The following is a 12,197-nucleotide window of genomic DNA, read 5'->3' as shown; positions in this document are numbered from 1 at the left end:
GGAAAGGGAGTTACACCATTTGGATGTTGTCAGGGCTCAGAAGATTTATTTAGCAGCCTCCAGTCCCTTCCGGCGTACAGACTCCCTTCATTCCGGAGGGTCCTCGCAAGGGATTGGCGGCCTCCAAGGTGGCAATCGCACGTTGGATTGGGTCTGCAATTGCGGAGGCATACTGCGCCCGGGGCAGGGTTCCGCCCTTAGGTGTCACGGCTCACTCCACCAGAGAGGTGGGCGCATCTTGTGCTCGGAGGAATCGCGCTTCGACCGCGCAGTTGTGTAAGGTGGCTACTTGGTCCTCCTTACACACATTCACGAAATTTTACCAGGTGCATAGTTATGCATCGGCGGACGCTGCCTTGAGCCGCATGGTCTTGCAGGCGGCAGTTTCTTAGATGCCTGCAGGGACGGTTGCTTCCAAGGGTCTGTGGTGTTTTCCCTCCCTGTGGACTGCTTTTGGACATCCCACGATTCCCGTGTCCCCCAATGAATATGGGTGAGAAAACAAGATTTTTGTAAAACTTACCAGTAAAATCACTCTTCATTGGGGGACACAGCACCCACCCAGTATTGTTGTTCGGCCACAGTTGCGGCGGTTGCTGGTTAGTACCCCGTTGGGTCCTTTGGCATGGTTGGTGTTCCACGTTTTTTTCGTTGGTTGGCTTGCTTCTCCTACTGCTTGTGCACAAACTAAAGCTCTCTCTCCAGGCTGGAGGGGGTATAGCTGCCATGGGACGGGCTAACAGCTTCTACCTAGTGTCAACGCCTCCTAGAGGACATGGCTATACCCACGGTTCCTGTGTTCCCCAATGAAGAGCGAGAAAGAGATTTTACTGGTAAGTTTTACAAAAATCTTGTTTTTAACCCCTCCATCCCTAATTTACTAAGCATTCTGTATTAAGAATGCTATTATTTTCCCTTATAACCATATTATAAGGGAAAATAATAATGATCTGGTCCCCATCCCAATCATCTCCTAGCAACCATGCGTGAATGCTGCGATTTTCATGCAACGTATAAGTGATGCGTGAAAATCACTGCTCATGTGCACAGCCCCATAGAAATGAATAGGTTCGGATTCAGTGTGGGTGCAATGCGTTCACCTCGCGCATTGCACCCGCGTGGAAAACTCGCCCGTGTGAAAGGGGCCTAAGGGTTACATAGCATCATAAATCACTATAATGCTATGTGACCCCATCAGTGCTGGGAGGTCAGGACGGGTGCTCTCGCTTATGTGAAAGGGGCCTAATGCAAAAGATGCATGCCAGTTTTTGGACCAACGTGCCACACTGGCACATTTAGAATTTTAAATCTGCCCTGTTGTCTTTTAGTCGTTATGTGGTAGGCTCTGTTTTCCCTATGCTGGCACCTCTTGATTTCTTTGTGTGATTTTGTAGCTTCAGGCAGACATTTCCCCGTATGTCACTGACTATCGCTCACGGCTCCTCCTCTCAGTTGATGTATTGATATTCGTTATGCAGATGTAGTTTTGACTAATGGTGCCATTTGCTTTCTCTGCACATGATGTATGGCATGTGCACTGCCTGTAGCTGCATTCATCTTTCAGCAGTGGCAGCACAATTGCTGCATTGTGCAAAGGTCTCGGTTTAGCTGGGTCAACCCTGAGCAAACTCTCATCATTCACAATCGCCTCTTATTACTGCTAAAATAAAGGAATAAAATGATAAAACTTCTCCCGCCTTGTAATCAATCGCAATAACAATTGCCACTCGATGTGAAAGAAGTCTCCGGCGTGCTGTTAGATCAGTAACATTGTACTTTATGTGGTGGTCCAGAAGTGGGTAGCGGATGCAGGTTTTTTTATTGTGGAGTTGAGGTCTTTCCCCCACAAATGACATTTCCCATCTCAGGATAGGTGACAGATGTGTGATTGCTGCGGGCCCCACCACTGTTTTCACAGTTACTAGGATGGGGGTCCTGAGGCAAAAGCAGGGATTGGTGAGGTGAACAATTTTTTTTTTTTTAAATTTATTTATTTTTTATTTATTTTTATGCCACTTGTACCCACTGCATCCCTTTATTTGGCTGAAATATCCCTTTTAATGTTATTGATGGGGAGCTGTAATAGGATCATTCATTCAGTCTGCGCTTCTCATGTTGAATATAGCAAATATGTTGTGAATCAGGCAAAAAAGTAATCCTTTCTAAGCCTGTATTAGACAGGAAGATTATGCAGGCGATTGTCGGGAGGAAAGTGTTCCTTCCCGGCAATCGCCTGCTTGTCAGCGGAGGAGACCACTGCTGTTACTCCTCCAGAGTATGGGGAGGAGTAATCCATAATGTGATCGCTCGTCCCCATAATGGATCATTGTTTACCCGCAGCAGATCGGAATTAGACACCACGATCTGCCGCCGGCAGATGATTTTAAACCTGCTAAAGGATTGGGATTGCCCATTTGCTCATTCATTGGGTAATCAGCGGCAGTGTAACACTAGTTAGCGAGGATCTGCCAGTCTGATACACCCTCTACTTTGTAAATGTAGCTTATTGAAGATTATAGGGAACCATGAAAATGCTAACTAATTTGCAGGCAGCAGGTTATAGGCAGAAGGAGCTGATCAGATTGATATATGGTTATGTTGGAAAAGATTCAGTAAAACTTGTATTCCTGCTCATTCTGGGCTTTGAAGTCAAGGAGACGGTCCTATCAGTGACAGCCTTTCCTCTATGTGCATAGAGATAGCTGTCAATCACTGATAGGACTTCCTCCTGGACGTTAAAACCCAGAATGAGCACAGATATACCGTATTTTTCAGACTACAAGATGCACTTTTTAACCAGAAAATTTTGCTAAAAGTGCCAGTGTCTTATAGTCCACAGTTGGGGTGGCCCTGTAATGTCAGACCTCTCTGCCTCCTTAATGATCTGGCAGAACGCTCATACAAGCGTCTGCACGCTTCGGTCTCCCCCTGCCGGACACCATGAGATCAGTGCAGGCAGGAAAGGAGGCTGAAATACCTGGGGCTGAAGGTATCTAAGCTGTATTTATTGAGATGAACACTCTGAACTGCAGGACCTTTTGATGATGTCACCATTGGTCCGAGTTCAGATCAGGAAGGGCAGAAAAATGTGTTTGTTTACAGAGCTGTGTATGCATATAGCAGACATTTGTATGTATTGTATGATCACAGAGTTAGAAGAACAGCATGCTGGGAGTTGGAGTTTCACAGCAGCTGGAGCGCTCATTCCTGACCTAAAGTTAACTGCTCCATAGCATGCTGCTTGCAGTTTGAACAGCATGTTCAACTTGACACATTCCCTTTAAAGAATGGTAGTTTTTCATAATTGCATTGTTTGTATCAGCCGTGTACAGTAGGAAATCATAGACTGCATCTAGGACAGTGTTTTCAGGTATGCAGGGAACATTCTCAAAGCCCATGCAAACCTTGTCCATAGAGTTACATTAGTTTGACACTCGACAAAAGAGCAACCCTTTTTACATCCTCCTGGCTTGCGTTGGTATAAAAAAAGGTGACTGATGCCACTGTATCCAATTTTCTCCTAGAGGCATCCCTTTATTGTATGGGTCCCAGTATATATTAGATATACAGTCATGTGAAAAAATTAGGACACCCTTTGAAAGCATGTGGTTTTTTGTAACATTTTTAATAAATGGTTATTTCATCTCCGTTTCAACAATACAGAGAGATTAAAGTAATCCAACTAAACAAAGAAAACTGAAGAAAAGTCTTTTCAAGATCTTCTGTAAATGTCATTCTACAAAAATGCCTATTCTAACTGAGGAAAAAGATAGGACACCCTCACATGTATTCCCTCTTAAATTGGCTCAGATCTCACACAGGTATATCACACCAGGTGCACATAATTAGTAGATCGTTACTCTGCATGTTGAATGAGGCTTGCCCTATTTAAACCTCAGACATTTAGTTTGGTGTGCTCCTGACTGTTGAAGTGAGAGTGAGCACCATGGTGAGAGCAAAAGAGCTGTCAGAGGACTTCAGAAAAAAGATTGTAGCAGCCTATGAGTCTGGGAAGGGATTTAAAAAGATCTCAAAAGATTTTGAAATCAGCCATTCCACTGTCCGGAAGATAGTCTACAAGTGGAGGGCTTTCAAAACAACTGCCAACATGCCCAGGACTGGTCGCCCCAGCAAGTTCACCCCAAGAGCAGACCGCAAGATGCTAAAAGAGGTATCCAAAAACCCTAAAGTGTCATCTCGAGAACTACAGCAGGCTCTGGCTACTGTTGATGTAGAAGTACATGCCTCTACAATCAGAAAGAGACTGTACAAGTTTAACTTGCATGGGAGGTGTGCAAGGAGGAAACCTTTGCTTTCCAAGAGAAACATCGAGGCCAGACTGACATTTGCCAGCGATAAAGTTGACAAAGACCAGGACTTCTGGAATAATGTTCTTTGGACAGATGAGTCCAAAATTGAATTATTTGGACACAACAGCAGAGGACATGTTTGGCGTAAACCAAACACAGCATTCCAAGAAAAGAACCTCATACCAACTGTGAAGCATGGAGGTGGAAGTGTCATGATTTGGGGCTGCTTTGCTGCAGCAGGACCTGGTCAGCTCACCATCATAGAATCCACGATGAATTCTACTGTGTATCAGAAGGTGCTTGAAGAACATGTGAGACCATCAGTTAGAAAATTAAAGCTGAAGCGGAACTGGACCATGCAACATGACAATGACCCAAAACATACTAGTAAATCAACCAAAGATTGGCTGAAAAAGAAGAAATGGAGAGTCCTGGAATGGCCAAGTCAAAGTCCAGATTTGAATCCCATTGAGATGCTGTGGGGTGACTTGAAAAGGGCTGTACGTGCAAGAAACCCCTCAAACATCTCACAGCTGAAAAAGTTCTGCATTGAGGAGTGGGGTAAAATTTCCTCAGACCGATGTCGAAGACTAGTAGATGGCTACAAGAACCGTCTCACTGCAGTTATTTCAGCCAAAGGAGGTAACACTCGCTATTAGGGGCAAGGGTGTCCTATCTTTTTCCTCAGTTAGAATAGGCATTTTTGTAGAATGACATTTACAGAAGATCTTGAAAAGACTTTTCTTCAGTTTTCTTTGTTTAGTCGGATTACTTTAATCTCTCTGTATTGTTGAAACGGAGATGAAATAACCATTTATTAAAAATGTTACAAAAAACCACATGCTTTCAAAGGGTGTCCTAATTTTTTCACAAGACTGTAGGTCATAGACCTGATGTGAACAGAGCCTAATAATGCGGAGCCTTGATGTTTTCTTTCAAGTTGTTAATAAAGTTGTTCTTTTGCCAGATACCAATTTTTGGAGGAGGCCTTTCAGAACCAGAAGGGTGCAATTGAGAACCTGTTAGCCAAGCTTTTGGAAAAGAAGAACTATGTTCATTTTGCAGCTACTCAGGTCCAGAACAGGTAACATTAAACTGTTCATCTGTAAGTAGATGTTTCTGAGATATTAAGCTTCATGTATAAAATATCAACGTGACCGTTTTTGGACCGTAGTTTATAAGCTGATAGGAACTATTTATGGACAACAACTCTACTGTTTTCTGATGCACACGGAAAGCTCTACAATAGACTGGTTACACACATTCCATACATAAAGTACCTCCATATGTTCCAGCACAGTCCTACACGGAGCCTGTGTTCCCCTAACTCCTCCCACACACGACTGATCACATGACTGTGACCTCACGACAGGTCCTGTAACCACAATGTTGTGTTTAGTCTGGACTCGAGCTATTCCTGGTAAGGGAGATGTCTGTGAGGGGCGGAGCTTCTCAGGTGAGGGGCGGGGTTTCCTTTGTGCCAGACCTGGCTGACTAGAAAAAGATCATGCGTAAAAATGCGCATTAGTCTTTTTTCAGGGAGTAAAATGGCCTGAGCAGGCGTCTATGGCGCTTGTACAGGCGTTATTGCGACCTCTGATCCCCATACAGATTAGATTGTCAGCCAGATCCCATTATAGTGAATGGCGGGTGTCGGTTAGCATCCGGCAGTGCCAGATTCAAGCATCTCCAGCAGGCTGTTCCCTGACAGAGATGCATAATGCAGATGGGAAACTAGCCGAACTTAGAAATAAGGCTGGCAATGAGGGACCCCCCTTCCCTATTGCCCATATATAAAGTACATGGTTTATGTCGTCGTTTCTTGTATTTTGCAGGCTAAAAGAAGTGAATGAAACTAATAAAAGAGTGGAACAGGAAATTAAAGTTGCAATCTTCACCTTAATAAATGAAATAAATAAGAAGGGCAAATCTCTCTTACAGCAGCTGGAGGTAGGATACATGTTTACTGTTTTCTGTGTTTGCTATCCATTTTATCTATCTGAAGTAAAAAAAATAATAATAATAATCTAAAATTAGTCCAAACTAGAAGTAATGCCAAGTGGCATTTGCTGGTTTCTTAAACATTCAGAATTTTTGGATGGTCATAGAAAATGTTGTAAAACGTGAGGTTAGAGAAGCTCCAAGATGTGCTATGGCATGCTCCTGCGGTGACTGGTTCTTGTCTTCTGCTCCTCATGTGAGCATTTATATTATCAAGGTGGTCTGGGCCAGCTATACCTGCAAACCGTCAGAAATTCTGACTGCTGCTGGATTAAAGGAATTTTACTACATGCTATAGACACCTTTAGGCTCATGTCTCACACACGTTTTTTTTTTTCTGTTTAAAAAAAAAATTTTTAGGGGTTTTACAGCTTTTGGCATTTTCGAAAGAAAAATGTTTTGCAACTTACCTCTTAAAACACCTCTTAAAAAAAATAAAATAGCTTGTAAAAAAGCCATCATTCTCTAGGGGTATTTTTGCAAGCCCAAAAAGACAGTGACAGTTCCCTAATGACTTTTTTATTTTATTTTTATTATTGCATTGGCCATCTTATGGAATAAGAAGATATTTGCAATTATTTGTTATTACATTTTTACGTGCGTTGTCTCCTGCAGCCTGCTTGTGTTCTCCTATGTTGCAGGCAGCTCAGTTCCATTCATTCTCCATTGTACAAGCCCTTGTATGTAGCGCCTCTCTCTGTACAGACCTCATCTCTGCTGCCCTATGAGCCTTCAGAGAGCTTTTCTTCTGGAATAGATTTTTAGTCCCAGAAAATGTGTGGACATAGCCCTAGATCAAACCGCTAACCTGCATGGTTCATGTCCAGCTCATTTGTTTAGTCTGGGAATGCCCAACCCGCGGCCCTCCAGCTGTTGTAAAACTGCAACTCCCGTAATGCCCTGCTGCAGGCTGTCTGGACATGCTGGGAGTTGTAGTTTAGCAACAACAAGGGGGCCGCAGGTTGGGCTTCCCTGGTTTAGTCATTTTCACGTAACGCCATCTCTTTATGTGTTCCTCACACCATTCTCGGCTTGTAAGTACTGACAATCTGCTTTTCGACTGCATTTCTCTAGATGTGTAACCTGGGAGTGCTTCTAAATGAAGAGTCATCCTTAATTAGCAGGATTTTATTATTTTCGAGTAGCTGTTCATTTGTTATACACAATATGAAGCATATTATTATTATTATTATTATTATTATTTCCTTGACCAAAAATGACTATTGTTTCCTTTTTATAGATTCTAAATTTCTAATTGAAGGAAAGTAAAATTTGATTTTGAAGTGGTATTTCCATCCCAGCCATTTACAGCACATCCCCATGATTGAAGGAAAAAATTCAGTCCCCCACGCTATAACCAGACGACCCCCTATACAACTGTATATTGTACATTGTGCTTTCAGTATGTTGTAATTTGTCATAAATCCTATTTTTCCCCCGTCAGAGTGTCACAAAAGAAAGACAAATAAAGCTTGCGCAGCAGCAAAATGACATAACTGGCCTGTCTAGGCAAGTGAAACACGTGATGAACTTCACAAACTGGGCGATCGCGAGTGGCAGCAGCACAGCGTTGTTGTACAGCAAGCGGCTGGTAAGTCACGTCTTTACTAATAATGCACTTGCATCGCTGTATTTGTAGAAAGGCATTGGCTACCTCAATATGTTAGTCCCATTCATGGAAGGCTTCTGTATTGAAGGGAGATTCAAATAACATTTATAAAATGTGGCCTTTTGTGAGGTTTGACTTTTTAGTTAGCTGCTTTTTTTTTTTCTTTCAGTAACCTTTTTTTCTTTTTTTTTTCGTAGATCACTTTCCAGTTACGTCACATTTTAAAGGCTCGGTGTGACCCAGTACCAGCAGCAAATGGAGCCGTAAGGTTCCACTGTGACCCAACTTTCTGGGCTAAGAATGTAGTTAATTTAGGTAAGTTTATGATGTATTCTCTCCAGACTTTTATCCGGTTTTTCCAGTTTTCATATGTGAGAATTGATAACCGTATTAAAACTTGTCCTGTGTTATCCCATGTCCATTTTCTTAAAGGGAAGGTGAAAGCTACACAATATATGTGTATATAATGTAACACAACATAGCAGGTATATCGCTGGGAATATGTGGAAGCTTAACGAGGATACAAAGGAGAGAGAACTAAAGGCCCCTATGTGTTGTGTGGCTTCCTCAGGGGTTTTGGTCTTTAAGCAGATCCGAGCATGCACCAAACTCGCAGATCACGTACGCTGTCCTCTGTCCCAGTAGTTACAAAGTTGGGGTATATTATATCATTGAAGAACATACCACTACAAGTCCTGCAGTTGTAACTGACTATTAGGGTAGGTCCGCATGCTACAGAAAATCCACAGCTCATGACAATACCAGGCATGTGGGACTTTTATGCACAAACATTGACTTGTCCATTTCTGTCAAGGATTTATTGCAGACATAACCTATTGACTTCAGTGGGGAAAGTCAAAATTTGCAATAAATCCGAATGAGACCCCGTTCACAGATGCATTTGGAATCCAGTAGCCTGATCTTGCTGAGAATCAGGGTACCGGAGCTCACCGTATCCAGCATTGCTGGATATGACATTTTACCATTGGATCACTGTTGACTATAACGGGATCTGACCTTTTTCCAGCAGATATCCTGGGAATCCGCCTGACAAAACAATTACATGCAGGAGTTTGCGTCTCTGCATATTCGGCAGGGAGCTGCCAGGTCCCGTTATGTTCAATGTCGATCAGGCGGTACACAGTCACATCTGGCAATGCTCCAGTAACCTGATCCTCAGCTGGATAAGGCTGCCGGATTGCAAATCCAACAGTTTTTTTTGCAGATTTTGCTGCAAACGGTCTGTGGATCCTTAGCAGTATCTGGTGCTGTTAATCATATATGAAATGAAGCAGTGTATTCACCTTACCAGTCGCCTGCCGCTCCCGTGCATCCCTGGTCCCCCACTGGTTTCTGGCTGCTGTTGATGATGGTGTGCCAACACATGACTTCTGCAGAGGTTACATGTGCCAACACGGAGCTGGCTGAATGGCAGGAGACTGCAGTGGATTAGTAAGCTGAGTATTTTTTTTTGTATTTTCGATGATGAGCGGTTTGAGTTCGCAGAGGCTAATTGGCACACCCCTAGTGGTACTGTAAAATTGTTCTTCTAGTCTTGAATTTCAGCTGTTGGGCTCAGTTATGAAAATGTCAGCTTGTCCAATCAAAATGTCAATTTTTATATAGACTTTCTATTTTGTGCATTTTGCACTGGTTGCTCGGTAGGGAAAGGAAGTGGCACTTATCACTATAAAGCCGCTGTCATGGTGTTACTAGAAGTTTTATCTCTCCGCTGCATTAGACCACTGAGATGTCTGCTTTTGACAGCTGTCGTGAATGTAGTCCGCTGACAACCTGTGAAGTAAATGTGATTAAATATGAGAGGGGTGTCAATCCACTGACAACCTAATTCCCCAAGTTCCAAATGTTACTGGATTTTTATTACACAAACCTGACTGTATCGAATGATTGATCCATGGTCACAGAAGTCCCTATAAGTGGCTCACCATGATGCTTACGTTTACCACTAACCCAGCCTTGTGCTCTTGCATTGCTGAAAATCTGCTGTAGCAAACATTTCTTTGAGCCATAGCCCAGCAATCCGAATACACAAATGACAATTTGTGTTCAGTTTTCAGGTTTTCGGGTTCCTGCTTACCCTGTGCTGAGTTATCATTTTTCTTTTTCTCCAGGTAACCTTATTGTTGAAAATAAGCCGACGTCCGGGTACTCTCCTAATGTGGTTGTGGGGCAAGGTCCCCAGGGAACAAATCATGTAAATAAACCCCCTGCGCAAATTAACCTAGCACAACTCCGACTACAGCATATGCAGCAGCAGGTGTATGCGCAAAAGCACCAGCAGCTTCAGCAGATGCGGATGGTTCAGCCTCCTAACCCGCATCAAAGGCCATCTGGCCCACAAGTAATGCATCAACAGGCAAGTACAATGGAGGGGAAGCGACAGTAGCATCAGATAACATCTTACATGAAATAGAAGTGCTTGGTAAGAGTATTCCAGGAGCCATATTCAGGTGCTATACAATACCCTGTTGAGGGTACACTCTTCCCCATATGGCTTCTTACATTTCCTAATATACCCGAAATTGTATATATGAAGTTTTACCGTGGTCTTAGGTTAAACAAAGTGCATTGCCTGCCTGAGAAGAGTGATAAGTGCCCATGCTCTTGGAAGTCACTGGACAAACTGCTCAATGGATATAGATGCTATCGCCAATATCTGCTTTCAGGAGCCAAGTTAAAGGAGCTGTGCCATCATTATTATTTTATTATTATTAGGCCTCTTTCACATGAGCGAGTATTCCGCGCGGGTGCAATGCGTGATGCGAACGCATTGCGCCCGTACGGAGTCCGGACCCATTCATTTCAATGGGGCTGTGTACATGTGCGTTGGTTTTCACGCATCACTTGTGTGTTGTGCGAAAATCGCAACATGTTCTATATTCTGCGATTTTTCACGCAACGCTGGCCCCATAGAAGTGAATGGAGCTGCGTGAAAATCGCATACACAAGCAAGTGCAGATGCAATGCGTTTTTCATGTATGGTTGCTAAGAGATGATGTTTGTATACATTCAGTTTTTTATCACGCGTGTGCAAAACACATTAAATCGCATTGCACCCGTGCAATAAAAACCTGAAAGCGATCGCAGGCAAAACTGAATTACTTTTCCTGCGAAATTGCAAATTTTTCACTGAACGCATCTGGACACGCTCGTCTGAGATGGATAGATAGATAGATAGATAGATATATAGAATTCATTATGAAAAATAAGTTACTTTGTTACAAAAATGCTCCAATTGTGAGATATTCTCTTTACCCCATTATAATGGGGCCTCTGTTGTTTAACCTACTGAGGTGGACTCACATTTCTATCTTTCAATCTACTTTTAAAAGCTGCCACAATTATAGGGAGAGACCTGCAACAGAAAGGACACATTCCCTTAGCCCTGATGGGGATGCAGCAAAAAGGACCTCTAAGCTGCCAGCCTTAAAGGGGTTGTACCATCTCAGACATTGGGGGCATATCACTAGGATGGGACCCACACATATACTCAGGACTGAGCTGGCAAAGTCCCGGAGGGCGCATCGCGCATGCATGATTGCCCTCCATTCATTCCGATAGGAGAGCTGAAAATAGCGGAGCGCTGTCTCTCGGCTATTTCAGTCAGCCCCATAGAAATGAATGGAGCAGTAGTGTGCCACTTGGCTATTTTAACTGCTTCCATAGGACACGGAACTTAACTTATATAACTGAACATTAGGCATAGCACTTTAATGCACAGTGGAGTTAAAAATGATTTAAACTATGATCTTCTGTCAGATTTTAGGGGATCCCTAAATATGTTACTGACAAACCCTTATAACACCAGTGCTCTAGTAGGTTTGTAACCACCCCTTGTCCTAAGCTGTCCCTTCACTGTCAGGATGGTCAGAAGCAATTTGAGGGATAGGAAATCCTACAGTTATTAAAAATTATTTAAATAAATAAAAATATCTGGCGCGTAAAATACTTTAATGGCCAAATCAGATATACAATGGTGGATGTGAGAGTTAAAAATCAAAAGGCTTGGAGGTGATGATACATATCAATTGGGAAAGCCCAAAATGGCAATTTGGAAATGGAAATCTACGCTTTCTCCAAGGATAGAAGGGTTAAAGAAACTGTCACCAGGATCAACCCAATTAAATAAGGCGTACTGCCTTGTGGAGCTCATCATGCTGATTAAGGATACTTTCACACTAGCGTTCAGAGAGGATCCGTCTGGTGTCTGCACAGACAGATCCGCTCCTATAATGCAGACGTTTGGATCCGTTCAG

The 12,197-nt window shown here is 43.0% G+C and overlaps 1 protein-coding gene across 2 annotated transcripts in view; it reads left to right on the top strand.

The window, feature by feature from the left end:
- The window catches only part of TRIM33 (tripartite motif containing 33), a 116,341-nt gene that overhangs the window by 64,448 nt on the left and 39,696 nt on the right, over nucleotides 1-12,197 (top strand). For both annotated transcript variants that reach the window (XM_040423922.1, XM_040423921.1), the window contains exons 5-9: nucleotides 5,278-5,394; nucleotides 6,146-6,260; nucleotides 7,756-7,902; nucleotides 8,118-8,235; nucleotides 10,053-10,297. In XM_040423922.1, the coding sequence (XP_040279856.1) occupies nucleotides 5,278-5,394; nucleotides 6,146-6,260; nucleotides 7,756-7,902; nucleotides 8,118-8,235; nucleotides 10,053-10,297 (742 nt within the window). The remainder of the gene's footprint in view (nucleotides 1-5,277; nucleotides 5,395-6,145; nucleotides 6,261-7,755; nucleotides 7,903-8,117; nucleotides 8,236-10,052; nucleotides 10,298-12,197) is intronic.

Source organism: Bufo bufo, chromosome 3 (assembly GCF_905171765.1).
Source record: "Bufo bufo chromosome 3, aBufBuf1.1, whole genome shotgun sequence".
NCBI lineage: Eukaryota > Metazoa > Chordata > Amphibia > Anura > Bufonidae > Bufo > Bufo bufo.
The sequence above is the reverse complement of the archived record's forward strand: the minus strand, read 5'-3'. Positions and strand labels throughout refer to the sequence as shown.